The following is a 25467-nucleotide window of genomic DNA, read 5'->3' on the forward strand; positions in this document are numbered from 1 at the left end:
AACCAGGCTAGGGTTGGAAGGCAGCTTTGTGAGTTCAGTCACACAAGCCCAGACGGCTGCCTTTGCACATTTGACTTTGTACATTTTCCACACCAGGCTCGATGCCTTCAAAGTGAGATCCTGACACGAGATGCAAACTTTGATTTCTCTCTTGTTCCACAGCTCAAGCCAGGCCAGAACAGCTGCCGGGACAGTGACAGCGAAAGTGCGAGTGGAGAGTCGAAAGGGTTCCATCGGAGCAGTTCCCGAGAGAGACTCAGCGACGTAAGTGCAACTCATTTTCGGGTACCACCTTATCTTTTGCTTTTGTTTAATTATTATTATTATTATTATTATTATTATTATTATTATTATTAATTATTTATACCCTGCCCATCTGGCTGGGTTTCCGCAACCATTCTGGGTGGCTCCCATAATCATCATCATCATCATCATCATACAGTGGTACCTCAAGTTACGAACTTAATTAGTTCCGGAGGTACGTTCTTACCCTGAAACTGTTCTGAATTAGAGGTGTGCTTTCACTAATGGGGCCTCTTGCTGCCTCTGCGCCGCCAGCGCACAATTTCCATTCTCATCCTGGGTCAAAGTTCTCAACTCAAGGTAACTCTTCTAGTTTAGCAGAGTTTGTAACCTGAGGCATTTGTAACCTGAGGCGTTTGTAACTCGAGGTACCACTGTAATAATAATTTTAAAAAATGATAAAACACCAAACTCTAAAAACTTCCCTAAACAGGACTGCCTTCAGATATCTTCTAAAAGTCCGATAGTTGTTTATTTCCTTGACATCTGATGGGAGGGCCTTCCACAGGGTGGGTGCCACTACTGAGAAGGCCCTCTGCCTTGTTCTCTGTAGCTTCACTTCTCACAGTGAAGGAACCACCAGAAGGCCCTCAGAGCTGGACCTCAGTATCCAGGCTGAACGATGGGGGTAGAGACACTCCTTCAGGTATACTGGGCCAAGGCCATTTCAGTGGAGGTTGCGATATTATGGGGCACTGCCCCACCAACCAATGTCTGCTTTCAGCCAGCGCCCTCTCCTGCCACCTTACTTACAGCCAGGTGGTAAAACTGTCTTTCAGCTTCCTAATGCTTACCTCAGTGTCACTCTTGCAGAGATTAGATGAGGTCAAAACTAGCATTAGTTGTCTCTGCCTCTCATTGGCCTTAGCGCCACCTACTGTTGGGTTCCCTTGCCTTCCACCCTGCCAGTTCTGATGGGCACCAGCTACCCCTGTTTCGTTTCTATGACTGCTGCTTCTAGTATGGAAAGTAGACGAGCTAAGAGCATCTGTTTTGGCTAAAGATTGTTGACTTGGCCTCTGATTCATCCTCTGAACATTTACACAAATTAGCAGCTGGAGCAGCGTGGGCTTCAGAATTCTGGGGGCTCCAGACCTAAAGCTGCAGTCATTGGCACTTGCTTCAGAAGAAAGGTATTGACCAGTTGATGCTGTGAGCAGATGTGTGACTTTCATATGTTCACATTGTTTGCCATTTCAAGTTTTCTCCGTTTTGAATCATTGCTTTACACGTGTACAGTGGCTGAAATTCTCATTGTTCCTCTTTCAAACATGCAAACCAGACCTTTTGCACATGACTCCTGAATTTTTGCCCTTTGAAAACTTCCTACTGGGCTGAGTCCCAAGGTGCTGGCCTGGGTGTATACAGCTTGGGACCAGGATACCTGAAATATTGTCTCACCCCTTATATAGTGGAATTTGCTGCCAAGGAGTGTGGTGGAGTCTCCTTCTTTGGAGGTCTTTAAGCAGAGGCTTGACAGCCATCTGCCAGGAATGCTTTGATGGTGTTTCCTGCTTGGCAGGGGGTTGGACTGGATGGCCCTTGTGGTCTCTTCCAACTCTATGATTCTATGATTCTATATACCCATTTAATCACTGCACTCTGAAAATATTAATGTATAATACAACTGCAAATACTTGGCAATCATTATTAATTTGTTTCTATGCAATTTCACACACACATTACTTCCCAATCAAAACTAGTTACAGGTAGGTAGCTATGTTGGTCTGCCATAGTCAAAACAAAATAAAAAATATTTTAAAAAATTCCTTCCAGTAGCACCTTAGAGAACAACTAAGTTTGTTCTTGGTATGAGCTTTCGTGTGCATGCGCACTTCTGTTTCAGCGTATCTGAAGAAGTGTGCATGCACATGAAAGCTCACACCAAGAACAAACTTAGTTGGTTTCTAAGCTGCTAGTGGAAGGATTTTTTATTTTTTTTATTTTGTTTCAATCAAAACTAAATTGTGTCAATGTAGCCAAAATATCTTTTGAATCCCCAATTCATGTTAAAACCTCTTAACAACCCCTCATTTTTGGAAATTGAAAGGTGAAAAATTCAACACACCGTTTCTGCCTTTTATATAAGCCAAGTTCTACATACAGTCTCTGTATGTTCGAAATTCTATTATTTTGATGTATTTTAGCAGGTTTGTGACTGTATAATAGTATTTGTTGTCGGCCTCAACCATAGCATGTGGCCCCCAAGAAATTGCCCAGAAGCAAATGAGGCCCTCAACTAGATGAACCTTGGTTTTGTTCTATAAGGCTTTCCTTCACTGGTTTAGGCGCTGCAAACAGTGAAGGCTTGTCCATGAGGGCACTGCCTTAACAGCCTCAGTCTGCTCTTAGCTGGCTACCACCTGCCCTGCCTTCTTCATTACTGCTAGTCCAGAGAGTGGCCCTGGCTGGAGGAGGATGGGGACAAAACAAGAATCAGTTGACTCTGCCTGTCATTTGCTCAGTTTCCTCCTTGCCTTTCTCCCTACCACACCCAACGGGCACCAGCCACTACTGAACACAATAAAACTGGCACATTTCACAGAAATCAGAGTTTATAATACAGGAATCACAGCTAAGGAAACCCTGACAGATGGCCATCCAACCTCTGCTTGAAAACCTCCAAAGAAGGAGACTCTACCATCTTCTGATGGTGAACAGCTCTTACCTTCAGGAAGCTCTGCCTCATGATGCCTTAGCTCACATGCGTAGGCAATGATACCACACAGATGAACACTTAACAGCAAAAATAACAGCTCAGTTGGAATTTTCTTTCCCCTGGTTTGGGGTCACCTAATCCTAGACATTGGCCAAGAGGCTGTAATTCCGTTTTGAGCCAATAAGATTGCAGCCAACTGGCATTCCTATGTATGAGGACATGGAAACAGCCATGCAGACCAAACCATATATATTTTTTCTAAATAAAGAAGTATTTCACGAGAGGTACCAAAGATAAGCTGAGAAAGTGGATCATTTTTCAGAAAAAAATGAAAACAAAAGTTTGGGGACTTGAGTGGTTTTGGCTCGGCGTTCATCTCAGCAGCCGGAGCTTTGGAAATACCCAAGTTCTGGAGACTTTTGTTAAAATCACAAGAACTGACAGCCCTGGGATAAATGGGGTGTGGGTAATTGTAATCCATCCCCACCAAGGAAAAACCTGATCTGTCAAAAAAAGCTTGGCACCATCTCCGCTAATAACAATCCTTCATACACTTTGCTAACATAGCAGTAATTTAAGCATGCTTTCCCTCCGAAGCCTCACAATCTCCAGCTTGCTGGTGACTTTGACTGAGAGACATAACAAGCACGCGAGGAGATAAATATCTTGCTAGCCAAACTTGTGGTGGCCTCCAGCCTTTTTGTCAGATTCTTTTCGTTATGAAAAGTAAATAGTCTTCTACATTTTCCCCCAGCTCAATCAAATGAAGAAATATTGTCTGCATTTCTTAACAACTTTTTGTGAGGTTTCCAACTTGTTGTAGCAACAACAAAAAATCCCCGTCTTCAGCCGGGATTCGGAAATTGTTTCTGTTTGGTGAGCCCTCCTGGGATGAGAGATGGCCCACCGGTTGACTCCTAATAAAAAGGGGAGATGGGGATTTTGCTAAAGAATACACAAAGAGCAGTGTTTGTTCATTGAGAGTTATTAGGGAGAGGGGTTGTCTGCCTTTGAGGTATGTGTGGGATTAAGGAGCACTTATGATCCTTTATATGGCTGCCAGATTTGGGCCACATTCATACCATACATTTAAATCACTATGATAGCACTTTAAATGACCATTGCTTCCCCACAGAATCATGGGAAGTGTAGTTTGTTTAGGGTACTGATAACTGTTTGGAGGCCCCTACTGCCCTCACAGAGCTAGAGTTCCCAGAGGTTTAAGTGATGAGGATTGATGGTTAAACCAGTGAATTGTAGCTCTGTGAAGGGAATGGGGAGCCTCCTAGCAACTCTCAGCATTGTAAACAAACTACGCTTCCCAGGATTCTTTGGAGGAAGCCTTGGCTGTTGGTTCAGCAACCTCTGGTGGGCCAAAAGTTCCCCACATCTGTGGGTGGCCTTGTTTGAAGAGAGGAGCTTCAGCCAACCCAGGCAATCTTGTTCCTCTCACTAGTGGCAGAGGTCAGCGTTGGCTTCCCCACACACCTGCAGTCTGAGAGCAAAGGTCAGTTTGATTCAGGTATTCTCCCAAGCTCTCTACAGCCACTCCTCTAATCAATAGCTGAGGTCACATTGCCCTGATGTTCTTCCTGGGAGAGTCAGGTTGCAGCCTTTGTTCTTGTGGTTGATGACCCAGTGACATAGCCCCATCTGAGTCCCGTTGCCGAGCAAGCAGGGACTAGCTAAGTCCCCAAGGAACTCTTGCCTGAGAGCAGAGTCCACATACAAAGTCAGGCAGTCCAGAGGTCAGGGATTCCAGATGGTCACAGAGCCAGGGATCCAGTCCAGAAGTCAGGGAATCCAGATGGAGACCAGGAAGCAGAAAAGGTAGGGACAGGAACTGCAGGTGTTGTTTCCAGCAGCTGACTGCTGTTGAGAGCTCTGTTTTAAGAAAACCAGAGCCACCTGGTTCTCATCAGTGCCTTCTCCTCTGTGAAGACTGATGGAGGCGCTCCCCCTTCAGGTTGCTGTTCATCAGGTGAAACTAACTCCTGGCCCATGACACCCAGGCTAAGAAAGTTAGGTTGCAATAAGAAACCCAGGTAGAGTAAGAAGAAGCAATTCTAACAATAAATACCCAGTTGGCTGAAAACTTCACGAGCTGGCAAAGACTGTGCCTGCGTTTCCACCATTGATTGGCGACAGCTGTGGAGGCAAAGTCAATCTTCCTAAGTGGGTGAAGACGAGGATCGGCGGAATAATGACTTACAAACAAGCAGCCTTGTGTTAAGGGAGGCACAGGCTGTGAAAAAAAGGCACAAACACAGTGGAGGAACTCCGACTTCATTCTCCACGACGTCTCTCAGAGCAAGCCTTCGACGGGTCATGGTTCTGATCAAATATAGATTTGATCTCCCCCCGTCCCCTCGCCTGTAATTCAGAGAGAGAGAGAGAGAGAGCACATCTTTGAAATAAATTAATGAACAGAAAACTTGCCCTCTGGTAGATTAAGGGCAATTAATTAGCCAACAGCACTTGACACCATGGTGATGAATCCATGTTGAGTCCCCTAAACCTTCCTGCCCCCTCCCCTTCTTGCTGTATCTCTACTTCTGTTGGCTTTGGGTGGTGGGGAGGATGACAACTTGTTTTCTGCTCTCTGGATAAGGCTGCCCTCAGGGCTTCAGAGATGCCGGAGCTGTCAGCCCTCCCCTTCCTTATGTAAAGCAGAGCGCTGTCGCCAATTTCATCTCATCAAAATCTCGCCTGCAGTAGAATTCGCTCAGCTGAGATTTTGCTCTAAGGCAAGATGGCTGCTCCTTCTGTTTTTCCTCAACCTGGAATTTGAGTCAGCCCAACGTTCTCTTCCCCTCTCACTGTCACTTGCTTGTATTTTCACGCATTTAGCACATTTTCGAGTCTCCCTCCCCCCTCTCTCTCTTCCTCCCTCCCCCTCCTTTTTTATTTATTTATAGACTCTCATCTCCACACATCGGTTCTAGAATATTCTAGGGCATTAAGGGAATTTGCTAATGGAGCATTGGAAATTGCGTTTAGAGCTAATGAAATATAGAAAATGCCGCAGCAAATTGGGCATTGGGAGAGAGAGAGAATGAGAAGAAAGTAAACAATTAAATGATGGCAACACCAAAGGCTCTGTGTTTGGCTCTTGTTACCAATCGTGGAAGAGATCTGTGAATTGGTGCAAATCACTCCCTGAAAACATTAGCTTAATGTACAGCCGCTGTCAGAAAGGCAAACAATGTTAGGGATTATGTGGTGAAAGGGGGGCAGGAGTGTTGCCAGAAATTGGACTATTGGCCTATATTGGCAGCGTGCTTCCATTTTGGTGATTATTCATAGTTTATGGCATCCCACCACAAAAGCAGTGGAATAGGTAGCACAAACACACACAAATGCACATGTTCCATAGAACATCAGTCAAAAAATAAAATTAGCTGCAAGGGCAAAAAGGTGTCCCCTGAACTACAGAGGAGGCAGAGGGGGTCTGACCCTTAACCGTGCATGTCAGCCCCTTAGTGATTGATTTTAGCAGTATGATCTGCCTGAAATTGGGTGGAGGCTGAGCAGATGGGGCTTGTTGATTTCATTTCAGAACCATCTAGTCCACACTTGCTCTATAGAAGCACCAAAAAACACAATAGGCTAATCTGCTGATTGTGCCATTTCAGCCAGGTGTTCAAGCAAATGTGTGGGGGCATGAATTAGGTAGTGGGTGTGAGGTTGTGTGCATGCCCCTGTGTGTGCTGTCTCTGCCCCAATATCCCCACATGCACTGGCTCCAACTCCTCCAATTCCACCGGCCATCATTTTAGTATGAAGGTCAGAAGGGAGGTCAGCAAAATGTCTTCTGAGGCTGTCTCGCCAATGTGAGCCTTACACTCCTGAACGTAGGGAAGCTTCAAGGCACAACTGGCTGAAGAACTGACCTCCCCACTGAATGAATGGGGGCCAAGAGTGGAGGGGTGTGGCTGAACAGAAAGGGTGGTGCCAGGACATGTGATCCCTAAATCTTTTCCGCCTCTACACAGCTCACTAGGGCTATCATTGAGTCCACAATAGCACTGTTGGGTTGCATTTATTATCTGCTGGGTGAGTACATTCATATGTTGCTTGAAGCTCCCTCTGTTCAGTTGTTGAGCTGTGACTCCGTGCCCACTTCCTGTAGGGATTGACTGTGTGTCCCATTCTCCTTGGGAACATGATTTCACAGTCGATCCATCTCTATCTCTACCTGCCCCATACTTAATGTCAAATACAAGGCAGCATGGGTGGGGAAATGGCCTCACAGGCCAAATAGGGAGCCTTGGACAGGTCTAATAGGGTCTGCAGGCTGGAGGCTCTCCTCCACCCCTTCTGTACACAGAGTAGGCCCTTCCAACTAGAGATGCAAGGGACTGACAACCTACTCCATGCACAACATGCACTCGACACATAGCACTAGGGTAGCAAACATGGTACTCCAGACGTTGTTGGGATCCAACTCCTGTCGGCCCCAGCCAGCACAGAGATGGTGAGGGATGATGGGAGTTGTAGTCTGGCAACACCTGGGGATATTCCTGTTTCTTTCCTCACTCCCTATGACTGCCTCCAAGGGAGCAGACAAAGCTCAGCGACACAGCACATGCCTTACATGCAGGAGACCCCAGGTTCCGCCCCTGACACCGTATCAGGTAGCAGGTGATGGGGAAGCTGTGCTCCTCCAGATGTTGTGGGATTCCAACTGCCATGAGCCCCAGCCAGCATGGCCAGTGGTGAGTGATGATGGGAACTGTGGTACAGGAACATTTTGAGGGTGTCATGTTGGCTGCTTCTGCCATAGGCAAATGATGGCTGCAAGCAGTGCTTTTTTTCAGCCATAGCATGCCAGAACACACCTCTCAGGTAGGCTCCATTATGGGCTGGCAGTCTCCATAACAGCTTTACATACTTTACATACTGTACTTCTGAGAGGCCCCAAATGAACATTTCAAGTCAAAACATAAGCTGGCCAGCTTGTGCAAGTCTACACTTTTTTTTAAAAAAAGATCTATGACTCCACCTAGCTGCTAGCTGCTCTGAACCGCAAATGGTCAAGCTATGGGGTGGGGCCAATTCGTATTTCCCTTTCTTCAATCCATCTCCCATGCAGCACCAGCAGGCTTTAAGCTTTCCAGCCAGGCCTCATGCAAACACATGTTTGCATGAGGACCTTTCCTAGCTGCCTTAGCCATCCGCCTGATCTAAGAGAATGAGGGAGGTCAGGACGCATGTATTTGACCTGCACCAGAACCAGGGTAGACCCCCAAACCAGCTAAGGAGACACCTTGCTGTAGTTTTTAGCACCTCTGTGGGCGATGAATGTGACTGTTGTCAAACCGGCATCTGTTCAGGGCTGCCCCGAGTCGCCCGGTGACTTACTATAACAACCTCGTGGTGAGTTCCGGCACCTATTTTCCTTGCAAAATTGCACCGGCCGCAATTGTAATGAAAGTATTGTGCCTCGGAGCACCACCAACGTCTTCTACCACCAAGTCCGCCCAGTCTGCTGAATGACAGCCAGTTCAAAATGCATATGCGAGGCTGCGAGGGGGAAGCGCCGCATGCCGCCCCTGTTTTCTTCCGATGTGCTTGTTTTGTGTTTGGGTATGTGCGTATCCGAGGCCGGGCGCTCAAATGCTTTGTTGCATTATGTTAATTCCTCGGCAGTGCAATCAAATTCATGTCGTAATTAAAGCTGTCAGTTGGAAGGCAAACCAATGGTTGCAAAAACACAGCATAACAAATGAAGTGAAAGGCTTCTGCATGTAGCTATACAATGCTTCGCCAGGCATGAAATTAAATAAGTAATTTGATGTTGACATCAGAAATTGAAATGATACCCACTGTTCCTTCATTCTGTCAGACCTGCATAAACAATGGCCAGAACAAACAGGAACAGAGCAAGTCTCTTCCCCACCCTGATCCCTCTCGTAATTCACAATATATATGCAAAAGCGGTACAGCAGGCCCACTAAGACCTGAAGGGTGTAATTTCTATGGGTTCTTGATGAGCTGCTGAATACAGGAGAGCTGCTTCTTTTGCATCCCAGGGCCAAAACACTCCTCACTTTACAGCAGCACAATAGCCGAAAGCCTATTGAAATTTGTCTGGATTGGATGTTATTTGCGGACTCAAAGCCTTTCTAAGATCTGTGTTTCCCGTTCTGTTTGTGGGTGCCTGAATCAACCATCGGGGGGGGGGAGGGAGTTGTTTTGTTTGTGGTCAGACGAGATACGCCCCAATTCGCCCACAAACCAAAACACAATTATCATACGAAACCGACCCTTCTCTGAATTTTCGCAACACCGTTTTCCAGGCAAATGATGTGAAAAAAGGCACATGTTAAGGTGAAAGTGTGCCGCAAAATACATACATTAGAGGGGGGAACCATAGAAAGATGCAACATATTAGTCAAAGGCTACATACAAAAAAAATGTGCATGTTAGGAGAAGTTCACACTAAACAGCTGCAAACAACTGTCACGAACATTTGTGAGTATGTTAGAGTGAATTTCTCCCAATATACATTTTTTTTTTTTTTTGGTGTCACTAATAGACACACGAGTCTGACCAAACTGCAGGAGGCAGTGGAAGACAGGAGTGCCTGGCGTACTCTGGTCCATGGGGTCACGAAGAGTCGGACATGACTAAACAACAACAAATAGACACACCTTTTCAAGTAACTGGGAGCCAGTGTGGTGTGGGGGTTATAGCATCAGGCTAGGAACAGGGCGACCCAGGCTCAAATCCTCATTGAGCCAGGATACTCACTGAGCGACCTCAGATCAGTTACGCTCTGTCAGCCTAACCAACCTTACTGGTTTGTTGTGAAGAGAAAACAGGAAAGGGGGAGAACTGTGTATGCCACCTTGAAAGATGGGATGTAAACATAATAATATTGTTTCCCCTGATCGAATACACTTTTTGTATGCTAATTTCACTAATCTGTGCATTTTTGTGTTGTTGTTTTTTTGCACACCTTGTGGTTTGGGAAATGGTGTACCATAATTTGGATAGGTGCACATTTTGATGGACAGCTGTGTTTCACTTCACGTAGAATCATAGAATCATAGAGTTGGAAGAGACCACAAGGGCCATCCAGTCCAACCCCCTGCCAAGCAGGAAACACCATCAAAGCATTCCTGACAGATGGCTGTCAAGCCTCCGCTTAAAGACCTCCAAAGAAGGAGACTCCACCACACTCCTTGGCAGCAAATTCCACTGCCGAACAGCTCTTACTGTCAGGAAGTTCTTCCTAATGTTTAGGTGGAATCTTCTTTCTTGTAGTTTGAATCCATTGCTCCGTGTCCGCTTCTCTGGAGCAGCATAAAACAACCTTTCACCCTCCTCTATATGACATCCTTTTATATATTTGAACATGGCTATCATATCACCCCTTAACCTTCTCTTCTCCAGGCTAAACATACCCAGCTCCCTAAGCTGTTCCTCATAAGGCATTGTTTCCAGTCCTTATGTTGTGTTGGTTTGGGAAGTGTGAATTAGGCACTTGCTCATTAAAATGCGAACAGAATCATATTTGCACTGATGAAGCGCTGTGTGCCACATAGTAAAATGTTTTCTGATCCTCTTAACACCTTAGGGCAGCTAATTGGGATCTCATCTTGCAGTGAAATGGTCCACTTCTAATGTTCTGTCCCCTTAAGTCTGATTCATGCTAGTGAGGGACCACTTGCCTTTTCGTGCCATCTCTGGGGATTCAGGTAGAGAAACCTCACTGTGAAACATTGCAACCAAGCTGCCACAATTGCTTCTCTCTCTCTCTCTCTCTCTCTCTCTCTCTCTCTCTCTCTCTCTCCTGCTGCTATTGGAAAAGGAAAATGCTTTAAAAAACACCACATCCCCAAACACTCGGGAAGAGTATTCCAAACCCATAGCCAGCCTTAAAGTTCAGCCCCCTGCAAAAAATATGTAGGAGGCATTTTATCTAGTCTTCTGGCAGTTCCCTCACTGCAAGAAATGAAGCTACAGGGAACAAGGGCCTTCTTGGCAGTGGCACCCTCCCTGTAGAATGCCCTTCCATCAGATGTCAAGGAAATAAACAACTATCTTGACTTTTAAAAAACATCTGCTTTGGGATGTTTTAAATGTTTTTGGTTTTACTGTGTTTTTATATGTACTGTAAGCTGCCCAGAGTGGCTGGTGAAGTATAACAACAACAACAACAACAACAACAACAACGTCGTACCTCGGCTCCCAAATGATTGGAATCCAGAAGTCAGTGTTCTGGCTTTCAAACGTTCTTTCAGAAGCTGAATATCTGACAAGGCTTCCGTGGCTTCCGATTGGCTACAGGAGCTTCCTGCAGCCAATCAGAAGCAGCTCTTTGGAAGTCGAACAGACTTCTGGAACAGATTCTGTTCTACTCTGAAGTACGGCTGTAGTCTGCAGGCCCTTTTAAGACAAAATTATCAACTGTTTTCATTTAACTCTTATTTTTGCAGGTGTACCACAACCTCAGTACATCAAAAAGATGTTCACAGAACTGCTATAACAATTGTTTACTTTTCTTGCCACCAATTCTTCACCAGTGGGAAGAAATCAAGAATAAGTCACTAGTTGAAAATTAAGAATAAGCTACAACAGTATTATTATAGTTTGTAACAAATGTTTTCTTGTCTTTGGTGCCAGAAAATGTAATACAAGTTCATCTAAATTCTAGTGATGTATTTACGATAACTTATAGCAGTGTTTCCCAAACTTGAGTCTTCAGCTGTTTTTGGACTACAACTCCCATCATCCCTAGCTAGCAGGACCAGTGATAAGGGATTATGGGAACTGTACAGGTGAAACTCAAAAAATTAGAATATTGTGGAAAAGTCCATTTATGTAAGCAATTGTTTTCATTAGCTACTGGAGTTTAATATATGAGATAGATTCGTGACATGCAAAGCGAAATATGTCAAGCCTTTGTTTGTTATAATTGTGATGATTATGGCGCACAGCTGATGAAAACCCCAAAGTTGGAATTGTTAATTTGGGGTTCTCATCAGCTGTATGCCATAATCATCACAATTATAACAAATAAAGGCTTGACATATCTCGTTTTGCATGTCATGAGTCTATCTCATATATTAGTTTCACCTTTTAAGTTGAATTACTGAAAGAAATGAACCTTTCCACGATATTCTAATTTTTCGAGTTTCCCCAGTCCAAAACAGCTGGAGACCCAAGTTTGGGGGGGAAATGACTTAAAGCAACAAGATTGGCTTTATGTTCATATTGCTCATTGACCATAGCTGTGGACCTTAAACACCAGCATGGTGTAGTGGTTAGAGTGTTGGACTAATACCTCTGAAACTGGGGTTCTGATCTGCACTCAGCCTTGAAGCTCACTGGGTGACCTTGGACCAGTCATTGTCTCTCAGTCTACCCTACCTCACAGAGTTGTCCTACCTCAAAGGACAAAATTGAGAGGGAGGAGAACCATTTGAGCCCCTTGGAGGAAAAGTAGGATATACAGTGGTACCTTGGTTTTCGAGCGTCTCAGAAGCAGAACGTTTCGGTTTTCGAATGTTGAAAAACTGGAAGTAGTTGCTTCCATTTTAGAATGCACCTCGTAGGTCAAACAGCTTCCGCTGTGTGTTTTCTAATTTTTCCAACTGAGCTTGCAGCCAGCCCTTTGCGCCTTGGTTTTCGAACATTTCGGAAGTCGAACAGTCTTCTGGAACGGGTTACATTCGAGAACTGAGGTACCACTGTAACTTTAACAAATACATTAATAAAACAAAACAAAACTGACCTTAAGTGAGGAAAAACAGCTTTCGACTCCTGCTGTTCTCCTTGGAATTGCCAGTGCAGCCCTGAGCAAATATGCAGAAGCCTATTTTGTGAATTCACCTGCAGAATGGACCATTGATGGCCTTTCTCTAATAAGGGAAAGAACTCATGCCAACTCGTGCTCATTTTAAATTTTCAAGCTTTCCCTCCAGATGTCGAAGTTGTGCATCCAGATTTCACACGGTAGATTCAAATTGTCTCCTAACAACTCTCAGCACCCTTAATGAACTACAACTCCCAGGATTCTTGTGGGGCTGCTGTGATGGTTTAGAGTGGTAGTGCTGAAAATGTGCAGATGGGGCCTATGAAAACCAACTGAGTTAACTTTAGGGAAAAAGTTGACAAGCAAACTCATATGTTGCAAGGGGAAATAAAGAAAGAAGTGACATCCATTCATCCAAACCCACAGGGTCATTTTCCTTTGAATGCTGTTCATCTAGGGATTCTCAGCCACCCCCATCTCCCACTTGCTCTCCTATCCTGCCCGCCCCTTCCCTGCCACAAAGCTAAGTAGCTGGAGTCCAGGGCATCGGATGCCAGCATGTCATGGAGGTTGGTTGATGTGTGTCTATTTAGTCTCAGCATAGGCCGAAATGCCATCATTAATTCATTACCCAGCTGCCTGTCAAATAAATTGGCAATTACACCCACCGCTGGAGTCTGGATTTTCAGTAAATAGCATGTTACTGTCAGCGAGCTGTTGAGAAATGTAAAAAAAGGGGGTGGAGGAAAGAGTAAGGTGAGGGAAGTGTGTTTGTTTCACTAGTGGATGACAAGGGGCAAACAGTGTTGTGTTGATGAGAAACTTGATTTATTTATTTAAAAAGAGCTGGTGATGAAAGATGCAGGTTTGGAACATGGAAAAAAAGAAAGAAGGCAAACGAGAGAGGGAGAGAGAAGGGTCTCTGATGTATCTATTTTGTTTTCTCTTCCAGAGCTCAGCCCCATCCAGCTTGGGAACAGGCTACTTCGTAAGTGGATTTCGACTTCTTGGATGCATGTTTTGGGATGGTGTAGGAGATGTCTATACGCAAATTCTGAGTCAAATCATCAATGCCATAAATATAACCACATATTCTTTCATTGAGCCTTCTGAGAGACCTGGGGCCGGGGGCCGGGTATTTACGTACCTGTGGTTGATCTTGTTTACCTGTCCGATGTTCAGCAGAACTGGGGAAAAAATAAATGGAATGGAATGTGAAACTGATGGATTTTGGTCAACTGTTTAAGTACATGCAAGTACATGGTTGGTAGAACAGCGGGGCTGCAACCTTCCTAACACTTGTGAATTCAGTCTCTTGTTCCCTCCCAAACTCTTTTTTGGGGGGTCTGTGCCCCCTCTATTGCCCGGCCCACCACTGCCCAGGTTCCTTGCTGTTTTCTCTCAGAACCACACACCACCTTTCTCATACCTCTACCCAAATGTCTATACTTTTCAGCTAGTGTCTCTGCACCATTTTATCTCCAGCTCTGCCCCTACTTATCTGTTGGGGTTTTTTTGTGCGTGTGTTGCTTCCTGTTTTACTGCCAGGAGTATCTCTGGCATATTGTCTAGCTTACCCCTCAAAACAACTTGCTCTTCTTGACCCAGCTGGAACCCGAGACACTCATCTCACTTCCCCCCCCCCCAGACTTTCCTGAGGGCACAAGGATGGCTTTTTATGGTTTTGTTTCGTTTAACTGCATTAGTCTTTATAATGTTTTGACGCTGCTATTTTTGTACTAGCCAAAGCTGCCATGGCTCAAATAAGGTGTTTTGGTTATAATTGCCAAGTGTGTGGATGGCAGTAGTTTTGGGGGTTTTTATGCTTAACAGAATTTTGGTTTAAGTCAGTTTTCCACCACCCCCACCAGCTTCCCCCAAAGTCACTCTTTTTATTTATCTTTAAAAAGTATGTATTTTTAAATTTTGCTTTGGTTTGCAATGTATACCAGATGTGGAATGCAACAGCGGGCTGTGTGTGTGTGTGTGTGTGTGTGTGTGAGTGTGTGTGTGTCTGTGTTGGGACAATATACCAAAATGGTACACTGGGCATTCAGTTCTGGAAAACGTGGCTATTGTATTCTTGGAGTCCTGAAAAATATATGTGAAATGATATTATTATGAAGTATTACTCTTATATATACACACACGTGTGTGTGTGTGTGTGTGCGCCATTTTTTGGGTAGGGTATGTGTCAGGATACTGCCCTCGCTGGAAGCCAAAGCGGTGCCAGGGCTTTATCAGTGTTGCGAACCCCCGTCTCTGATGCTGAGTTCTTCATCTTCGTCCAGTGGGAGGAGCAGTAATTCCTCTAGTGGGGAGGGGGAGATGGAGACAGGAAGTGGGGGCTGGGGCTGTGACAGGGGAAGAGAGCCTTCGCACCAAGCAGAAACGGGAGGTGAAGCACCCCTTCCGTCTCCCCATATCCACAGGGGGGGAAGACGTAGAGGGGGGAGGCGGGGGTTCCGCATTCCGCGCCTTTTATGCTGGGCAAGGAACCGGAAGGAGTCATTCCCGGACTCTGCCGAAGGATGAGCTGGACGTTCTTTCTTGCACTGCACTGTAAATATTTGCACCATTAAAGAAGTTAGTTTTAGAAGCTTCATGTCAGCCTGGTTACTCATGAGCAGCCACTAAGCCACCTTACAGTATGCAAACCCTTGGAAATGGATTGGGTGATCTCAGCAGTACCCACCTTATCTTTTGTGTAGTGGAAAGCAAGAGTTTTGCTCCCTATCCATATAAAACCAAGGAAACAAGCACTTGGTCTGAGCCCATTTCTAGGGCTCTTGTGAAATGCTTCCCCTCCATTTTGCCCACCCCCACCCCCCATTTGCAGATGTTGAAAGTGGGAGCAGAGTAAAAAGATTTTGGGAGCATGCTTACTGTTGTTCATTGGATGTTGTCGGTGTTTTCTCTTTTTAAAAACACTTTGTTTTAGAAGGGAGAGTGACCCAGAGTTAAGCAGTCAGCTTCATGGCTGAGGGGTAGGGCCTGGGTCTTCTACTCCAGCACTATAACCACTGCACTCCTCTGCCTTTCAGTACTGTTGCAGCAGTACTGTAGAGCAGGCATGTCCAATGTGAGAGGAAAGGAAAGTGGGGTGCCGGGGTGCTGATGTTCCACATTTGGGACAAGGCTGGATAAAAAGAGAGCACCTTTCCTTCCTCCTCCATACAGAGCAGCCTGTGGCTTAAGCAGCTATCGCCTCCATTTGGGTGATACATAGAAGAAGGCAACGGAATCAACCATGAATCCATGCTAAGGAAAGAAAGGATTTTTTTCCTGGCCACTAACAGTGCCTTACCCCTCACCCCTAAAGTGAAGAAGTTGAAGAATGACAATGGGAGAGTGTGGTGGATCACTGCCAGGTTTTGATACTGTATAGTAGATCACAGCCTACGTGAAATTGGCTATGCCTGCTGTAGAGGAAGTCATAGCCAGGAAACCAGGCATAGCTTCAGGTTTCTGTGGTATGTAAGTAAAACTCTATTGAAACTTTTTCTGAATCCTTTTGTCCATGTGGAGTCCACCTGCCCAGTTTATGTTCATTGGACAACACTAGCTTCTAACCTTCAATCTTCTAACTTGTTCTAATATGAGAACCAGGTGGGCGACAAGCAGTGTAAAGAACAAAGGAGTTATCAAGATATCATGTACTGGGAACTTGTTTTTATTTCTTCCTCTGCAAGGATCAGCCTCAGACCTAGGAACAGAAGAAGCAGCCTTCTCCTGAATCAGACCATTAGTTCATTTAGCTCAGTATTGTCTATTGGTGGTGGGCTTCCAGGGTTTTGACTCTGGGAGTCTCTTCCATCCGTACCTGAATATGCCTGGGACCTTGTGCATGCCAGGCAGATGCCCTACCACCGAGCTACACCCCTTCCTTACCATCAACTGGCTAAGCCAGGGGTGGGGAATAAGTGGCACTCCAGATGTTGCAAGATTACAGCTCCCATCAACCATGGGCACCAGCCATGTTTGCTGGGACTGAATGGAGACAGAATCATAAAATCATAGAACTGTAAAGATGGAAAGGATCCCAAAAGTCGTCTAGTCCAACAGCACCACCCGTAACGCAGGAGTCACAGCTAAAGAATCCCTGACAGATGGCCACCCAACCTCTGCTTAAAAAACTCCAATGAAGGAGAGTCCACCACCTCCTGAGGGAGTCTGTTCTACTATCAAACATCTCTTACTGTCAAAAGGTTTAGTTGGAATCTTCTTTCTTGTAATTTGAATCAATTGATTTAGGTCCTACCCTCTAGAGCAGCAGAAAACAAGCTTGGTCAAACTTCCATGTGACAGCCCTTTAGATATTTGGAAATGGCTATTATATCTCCTCTCAGTCTTCTCTTCTTCAGGCTAAACATGCCCAACTCCCGCAACCAATTACATCCTGAGGACCACAGGTTTTCTACCCCTGGGCTTAGCTATCCACTCATTCACTCATTCACTTCAACCACCTTGGGTGCTCTTCTTTTTCACCATTACATCTTTCCCATCTACAGCAATGGGACCTACCTAAGGACTCTTAACTGGCTTCCTAGTCATCCTGCCTTGTTTTTTGCCAAAATGTCAACAGCCTCGTTTAGACCGACTCCCTCTGTACCGTTCGCCTCCTTCACAACAACACCTCTTCCACCAACAGCCATCCGTCTGTCATCGGTTACTGAGGAAAATAAAACTTTTTTTTAGCATCCTGGGCATGGTGCACACCTCCTGAAAACAAGATGAGGTGTCAATAGCTGCAGCTGTCATGAAATTTGCAGGCCGCTCAAGCTGTCAATAACAGACAGGCTGTGTGCTAACAAAATGGCGCTGTCTTTTCTTTTCCCACCCCTGCTGCCGTTCCCAAAGCATGGGCCATTTTGTGTGAGCTCAGGCAGCCTGGTTCTTTCTATCTATCCATCTCTCCTCCCTACTCCTTCCTTCCCTTCCCCCATAGGAATTCACATCTTCACTCTTGGGAGATCACGATGCCTTTCAGTACTCTTAGTTTCTCATGCTTTGAATCTTAAATTCAGTTCTCTACATTTTGTCATCTATATATACATTTTAAAAAACCCCATCATTTTAGTGTGAATTTCTCATAATAAAAAACATTATTGTAAGGAATTTCTCCTAGAATGTTATTTTCATTTTTATGCACATTTCACCATAATCTAGCCATCACTTGGTTGGCGAACTGCATTGCAAAATTTGAATAAGTGCAAATTTTGAAGGCTAGCTGCGTTTCGGTTCCCACGTGGTTTCAGAAAGGGTGGATTTGGTCGTTTGGGCTTCAAATGCAACCCAAATCAAATTTCTCCCTCATTTTTAAATCTCAAATTTAGTCTGGTTTGCAGAGCATTGCCACGTATAATCGTCCAATGCCCAATGCAGGGTGAAAGAAGTCTGTCCATCACTGTTTGCCCTGGGCTCCACCACACTGGCTTCCCTGCGCACATCTGAATATATGCACACCCAACATAATCTAGTCACAATTTTAAGACTTAGAAGTCCTGTTGATTTTACTAGGAGAGCTTTGCACATGCTTAAAGCTATCTGCTCTATCTGCTTCTACCATCAAATGGGGGGGGGGGTCAGCTGCCACACCCCTCTTCTTCTAAGAAGAAGCCTGGAATAGATTCTCCCAACCGTGATCCTGTTTCAGAACACATGGACTTGTAAACCAAATGTCAGGATGCTGCCAGCGGCTCCCGGCTGGTTGGCCAGGAAAGTATAAAGACAATGAAAAGTTTCTTACATTCCTTTTTTATTCCAGTCTTTACAGAGAGAGGCTATAGAACCCAGCCTCTTCGATAATGGTGTTACCCTAAGTGAATCTCCACCCACTTCTCTCCCACTTCCTTATTCCTCATTCTCATTGTCTCCTCTACGGGTGCTGCTATGTGCCCTCTGTCTTTGAGCTCTTTGCTCTCCTACTTTTAAGGCACGCCTGGTTCTGGGAGATGGAGGGTCTGGAATGATTTCTAATGACAACATGTCAGCTGCGTGTTCTTCTCTCTCCCATAATTTCCCAACTTTCCCCCTCATCTGCCTCTGAGTTGCGACCTCCCTTAAACCCCTGTTGTTAATCCACACTGTCATCTTCTTCTTCTTCCTCCCTAGAAGGGTCAGGATGGGGAGGTGGTCTCCACCATTCCTCTTCTGCCCAGTCCCTGACCCCTAATAAGGAAGAGGTGCTTGCCAGCCTCCTTAAGCTGGCTGCGCCCCCCACTCATCCTTCTTCTTTGTAGCACCCACCTCCCTCCCCCCACTTTGCACTGTGGGCTTTGCTAGTCACCTATTTGGGGGCCGAGTAGGAATCCGGTGTGGGGAATCCATGGATGCTTGACAGTGGGGCCACAGTGCATGTCAGGTTCACATATCCGAGGGTCACATAGCAAGGAGGGAGAATTTCTTTCTAACTCCTTGCTGTGTGGCCACATTTTGCAGCTGTAAACATGCCCAGGAGATTATTTTTTTAAAAAAGGATTCCATCATTTCTTATTGTATAACTCACCCGCCTGGACTCCAGTGATTTGGCTAACCTGTTTACTTGGGCTACGCGGATCCCCTAATTCGTTATATTTAATAAATATAACTCTTTTACCATCGACTTTGCCTCTCAAGTCTTCTTTATGGGTGTGCTGATAATGCCTTCATTTATTTCATTTTATTTATTTTACATTTCTCCCCCAGCTTTCTTCCACCATGGAACCTAAGCTGGCGTCAGTATATCAACACACCATTTTCCAGCTTCTCTCTTTTGAAAAGCTGTGATATAAACAAGTGTGGGTAGGCATATTTTTTTAAAAAAACAAAAGTCTGTGGTAACACCAATTAAGGGGAGGAGAATGACTATCACTATTGGGTATTAGTTTAGAAACATGCCCTCGTGTGTGTTTAGACAACCCGGATAGTAGCTGCTGCTTTTGATGTTGTGATTACGCAAAGATATGCACGAATCATTATGTACCAAAGCGCACAGCAAAAAAACAGCCCCTCGTGCATTTCAAAGGCTATGTGTGCATATAGCTTAGGCTGCATTCACACAGGAGTTTGTTCCATTTTCCTGACATTCCTGTGACTTATTTTATGCATTGTATCTGAACTTTCACATTATATAAAAGCCATTTCCAGAAACAGAGTGGAATATAATGCAAGTCTAGCACTCATTTGCAGGTTATCTGCAAAATGTGTGTTTTTTCCGGAAGCAAAACAACACAGAAATGAGCACTAAATGTGTGCTGTATTCAGGAAGTGGCTTTTAATTTATGTTGCTGTTGCCATCTGTCTGTCTCGAGAGACAATGGAATGTGCCTCTGGGGGTGAAGCCAAACTGCTGGAGGATCACAGCGCCTGCTGTGGCTGCAGAGACTGGTAACTCATAATTGCTGCCCCCCACATTGTTTAATGCATTAGAAGCACCAAAGTGATCTCTCAGCAGTATGTATAGAGGTCCTGGACTGCCCAGGCAACAAGACCCTACGCTTTGCCTTGCTGATGTGGTCCAAAGACAAGGAGACCAATACAGTTGGCACCAGCTTAGCTGCAAGAGTTATAGGGAAGTGCTTACTGCTACTATAATTGCATGATATAGAAATGAATCAGCCAAATGCATTGTTTTTTGTTTCATTTCCCCCCCGTCAAGATAAAATGCATAGCCTCCGATGAAAATAGGGACATCCTATTCCTTAATAATTATAATTTTATTATTTATACCTCACCCGTATTATTGGGTTGCCCCAGCCACCTGGGCGGCTTCCAACATATATAAAAGCAAACTTTCCCAGTTTCTGATTTGATCCCAGAATGTCCTGCTTTCCCTAGATGTCCCTATTTTCAACGGAGAAATGTTGAGGGTATGGAGTTATGCAACCCCCAAACCAAAGAGATGAGTAACTATACAACCTTTAGAAGACATCTGAAAGCAGCCCTGTAGAGGGAAGTTGTTTAACGTTTAATAGTATATTATGTTTTTTATATGTGTTGGTTAGCCACCCAGAGTGGCTGGGGCGACCCAGTCAGATGGGTGGGGTATAAACACTACTACTACTACTACTACTACTACAACTACTACCACTACTACAAGGCATTGCCAAACTTCGTCCTCCAGAAGTTTTGGGACTACAATTCCCATCATCCCTGACCACTGGTCCTGTTAGCTAGGGATGATGGGAGTTGTAGTCCCAAAACATCTGGGGGGCCAAGTTTGGCCATGACTGACCACTACTACTACTACTACTACTACTACTACTACTAATAGTAATAATAATAAAATAGAACACCCCTGTTTTCATCAGAGAAAGATTGGAGGGTTTGCTAGAACTGTGAGGTGCATATAACTCTTAACGTGCTTAACAAGCTACAGTTTGCAGGATTCTTTCAGAGGAAGCAACAGCAGTTTAAAGTGGCACAATTCAGCTTTAAATATACAGTTCAGGCCATGTCATTTTATCCCAAATTCATTTTATTATTGGCGGATTCCCATATTGGATTGCTGTTCAGTTGCGAATTCTGGAAGGTGAGGTTGGTGCGAGATTATTATTATTATTATTATTAGGAGTGTTTGAGATGTTTTGACGTTTGCTCATCAGCTACCAAACAATCTGCCTCTCCAGTTCTCAGCTGGGGAGGCCTTTAATCTGCACCCAATCTGGCGAGAGCTGAGAAGCATACGTTGCAGAAACGCTCCCTTAGGACGCAGCTTCCTCGGCTGCCTTCGTAAAGACGGACCTAAAAGGCTGCGAGTTCAACAGCTGTTTGCGCTGTTGCTGCAGATGCCGCTGGGACTCCGCATGGTGCGTTGTTGCATGACATTCCAGAAGCCCTTCCCTGGAGAGCGGAGCAAGGAGACAGCTGTGTTAAAGGCAGGGACCACGAGGAAGAGCCGCTGTCTTTTCAGAGCAGGAACTGTGGGAAAGCTGGGCTTGCACTCTCAGACACAACAGGCGCAGCACGGACCATTTCACATTCTCACACAGTGACGCAACACTCTGTGTGTGTTGTGTTGTGTTGAAGTAAACCAGGCATGCTTCCAGAAATCACCTCTTAGTTTTCCCTGGGTCTCAGAATTCTGAATTACCTGCTCTTGCTTCCAAACTGGAAGCACCACATGGGGGATTTTCAATTACAGCTCTCTCTCTGTCGCTCTCTCTCTCTCTTTCTCTTTCTCTTTCTCTTTCTCTCTCTCTGACCCTCCAAGTGTCCCCGTTTTCCAGGGACAGTCTTGGACTTACAGAAGCTGCCCTAGTTTCTGATTTGATCCCAGAATGTCCTGCTTTCACTTAGGATGTCCCTATTTTCATTGGAGAAATGTTGGAGGGTACGGAATACGATGACTCCTGAGCCAAACAGAAAAGTAACTACACAACCTTTAGAAGACATCTCAAGGCAGCTCTATATAGGGAAGTGGTTTTTTTTTAAAATAAAGATTTAATGTTTTATTATGTTTTAATGTATGTTGGAAGTTGTCCAGATTGGCTGGGGCAACCCAGTCAGATGGGTGGGGTATACAACACAACACAACACAACACAACACAACACAACACAACAATTGAATAGTTCCAGTTACAGGTAGGTAGCCGTGTTCGTCTGCCAATGGTAAAAACAAAACAAAATAAAAAATTCCTTCCAGTAGCACCTTAGAGACCAACTAAGTTTGTTCTTGGTATGAGCTTTCGTGTGCATTCTTCACTTCTTCAGATAAGTGTGCATGCACACAAAAGCTCATACCAAGAACAAACTTAGTTGGTCTCTAAGGTGCTACTGGAAGGAATTTATTTATTTATTTTGTTTTAACAATTGAATAGGACATCCCTATTTTCATTGGAGAAATGTTGGAGGGTATTATGCTTTTGTCATCAGTTTGGAGGTTGAGGTGACAAGGAAATCAGCTACGTAAATAGTTTGATCATCCTCTTTGGAACTTCCTTCCCTATTGTTTGTATAAGAAAAGCTTCTGGTCTTTTGAGAATAGCCCATTTAAACATTTTCTTCATTTCATTATATAGCCTCTTCTGTTTATTCTGAACAATGTCCAAAACCATATTTTATTTTATTTTTGCTTCTACGTAATCAAATTGCTATCATGTATAGCCAAGATCTCAGTTCTTGGCATGACTCTCCTTGCAGAGGGTTGGAACCTCAAACAGTCCAGTGAAGACTGAGCGCGCTCAGTAGGCATGGAACAGTCTGACTGTTGAGGGTGGAGGGATGGAAAACTTATGAGAGGAGAGGGAATGGGACGGACTGGCCGAGAACCTGAACAGGAGCACTTCATGCTGCAACATTTTATTGCATGTCTGAATTCCTTGCTGGAACAGAGCTTATGACATGTTGCTTTAAGACTGTAGAAACAAGGGCTATGGAAGATTGCTCCAATATATGAATACAGTGGAGGCGTTGCTATATGCACAAAGATAAAGCCTTACCCAGTATAGAGGAATGGCTGATAAAACTGTTAGACTTGGCTGAGATGGCGAAGCCAATGTGTTTAATTAGGGAAATATCATTATTGACATTTATTCAGGACTGGGACTTTTTCATGAAAAGGAAAATGAACTTGTAGTATTATCTGGATCTGAAGATGAGATGGGGAAAAATTGGTTTCCAGAAGATAGAATGGTTGAGTGTCAGTGAGTGAATAATATATTTAGCTGCAGGACAGAGAACCAGAAATCAGTTTATTTTCCCTTCCTTTGCTTTTTCTTCCTTTCTTTTCTTAATATTCTTTTTGCCTCTGTTCTTTTTTAGGGTAAGCATTTAGGTGTACTTTGTAACGTGTATCATTACTTTGGTATATCTTTGGACAAGTAAGTATATCCATATATGAATATATATGACTGTAGAAACAAGACATCTAGGGGGGGGTGCTGCGGAAGGAGAGCGTGGTGCTGTTTTAGCTTCGCACGACATTTTCCTACTATCAGCGATAACAATAAACAAGACACATTGGTGTTGCAGACACTTCGCTTATCTCCAGAAGCTGAACACTTCAATGCATTTTGCTCATGTGAAAACGCTTATCCATTCTGAAATGAGTGAGCTTGCACAAAGGCACCCTGGTGACTTGCTGTTTGGAAGTGTTGCCATTAATACACTGCTGCTTCTTTTCAACTTGTGTCTGTGCATATCTTTTGCAAAGGCTGGTTCTTGTTAGCTACCACTTAGCACCATAAATCATCATTAACAGACCTTAATTTCCTTAGCTCAGCTAATGATGGAATGCCTGTTTTTTGTTTTTTGTTTTTTGTTTGGTTACACAGTAATTACCTTTGGTGAACAGCATTGCACAAGAACATCTTGTAAGCTCATGTCGCCCCGTGTTAAATTGCTGCAGTAGGAAATGCCTGCACTGATTTTGAAATCAGTGAAATTCAAATGACTGAAAACATCAAACTGGAATCTGAAGGCCAGTCAACTGACTTCAGATCTTCCAAGGTTTGAGCTCAGGAAGAAGAAAAAAGAAAACGGTCAGTGTTCAAGCATAGCTTTCTGCTCCTGGCCTTAGAAAATTTCCCCACCCTTAAATCACCGCAGTTGTAATGCCAGTGTTCAACAGAATCCCATGGGGGGGGGGGACAAAAGTGCTGGTGGTGGTCGTATTGACAAACCTATCTTGAAAGCTGGACGGGCATACCACAAATACAAGGCAAAGAGAAACTGCTGGCCACGTGTTCGTGGTGTAGCTATGAATCCTGTTGAACATACCTTTGGTGGTGGTAACCATCAGCACATTGGTAAGCCTTCAACCATCCGGAGAGATGCTCCAGCTGGTCGCAAGGTTGGTCTCATTGCAGTCCGTCGTACTGGCAGCCTGTCGTACTGGCAGCCCGTCGCACTGCCAGCCCGTCTACTGTCTTCAGGCTCACATCATTTGACTGGCCCTCATATGAAACATGATGCTGGACTACATTGACCTTTGGTTTGACCCAACAGGACTCTTCACCTGTTTCCTAATAGCTGTGGTCAGTGGTGTAGTGGAGGGGAGTTGTGCCACACAGTTCAGGTTTTTCTTCTTCTTTTCCCTGCGCAGGATTGATGACATCATTTGTCAGAGCACCAAAACAATTGGCAGGCCTCCTTTGCACAGGCAAGTGAATGAGGTCATAATGAGGATTTTAAGTTTGTCTCTGTGACTGGTTAGCATAGACCAGGCACAGGCAAACTCGGCCCTCCAGATGTTTTGGGACTACAATTCCCATAATCCCTGACCACTGGTCCTGTTAGCTAGGGATGATGGGAGTTGTAGTCCCAAAACATCAGGAGGGCCGAGTTTGCCTATGCCTGGCATAGACAATGTGGTAACTGCCAGATGCCCAACTCCCATCAGGCCTGGCCAACATGGTCAATGGTCAGGAACCATGGGGGTTGTAGTACAGCAGCATGAGGAAAATAACAGAGGGGGTGGATACAGCTTTCCTTTCCTTTGATGGAATTCCTACTTCATGCTGGGACTTTTGATGGTAGCACTTCCTTACAAGATAGCTTGCATTTAGAATTAAAAGCTAAAAGTTGCATTTCAGTTGGCTGAAGAGCTTTAGTTTGAGCTTCACAAGGTGAATCTAGGCACTCGGAAATAAGCAAGGCCAAGTTCAATGGAGCTTTCTCCCAGGAAAATACACTAGTGGCCAAAATTGTGGGAACTTTTTGGAAAAAGTATATTTCTGAGGTTTGGTGACTCACAACACCACTTTTTTCTTTTTTTCTTTTAGTAATACCATAAAATTATATATCAATGGAAAGATAA

The 25467-nt window shown here is 44.6% G+C and overlaps 1 protein-coding gene across 1 annotated transcript in view; it reads left to right on the top strand.

The window, feature by feature from the left end:
* The window catches only part of AUTS2 (activator of transcription and developmental regulator AUTS2), a 659999-nt gene that overhangs the window by 234214 nt on the left and 400318 nt on the right, over nucleotides 1–25467 (top strand). The window contains exons 3-4 of the mRNA XM_033171799.1: nucleotides 163–264; nucleotides 13681–13716. Of these exons, the coding sequence (XP_033027690.1) occupies nucleotides 163–264; nucleotides 13681–13716 (138 nt within the window). The remainder of the gene's footprint in view (nucleotides 1–162; nucleotides 265–13680; nucleotides 13717–25467) is intronic.

This window comes from Lacerta agilis, chromosome 15 (assembly GCF_009819535.1).
Source record: "Lacerta agilis isolate rLacAgi1 chromosome 15, rLacAgi1.pri, whole genome shotgun sequence".
Lineage (NCBI taxonomy): Eukaryota > Metazoa > Chordata > Lepidosauria > Squamata > Lacertidae > Lacerta > Lacerta agilis.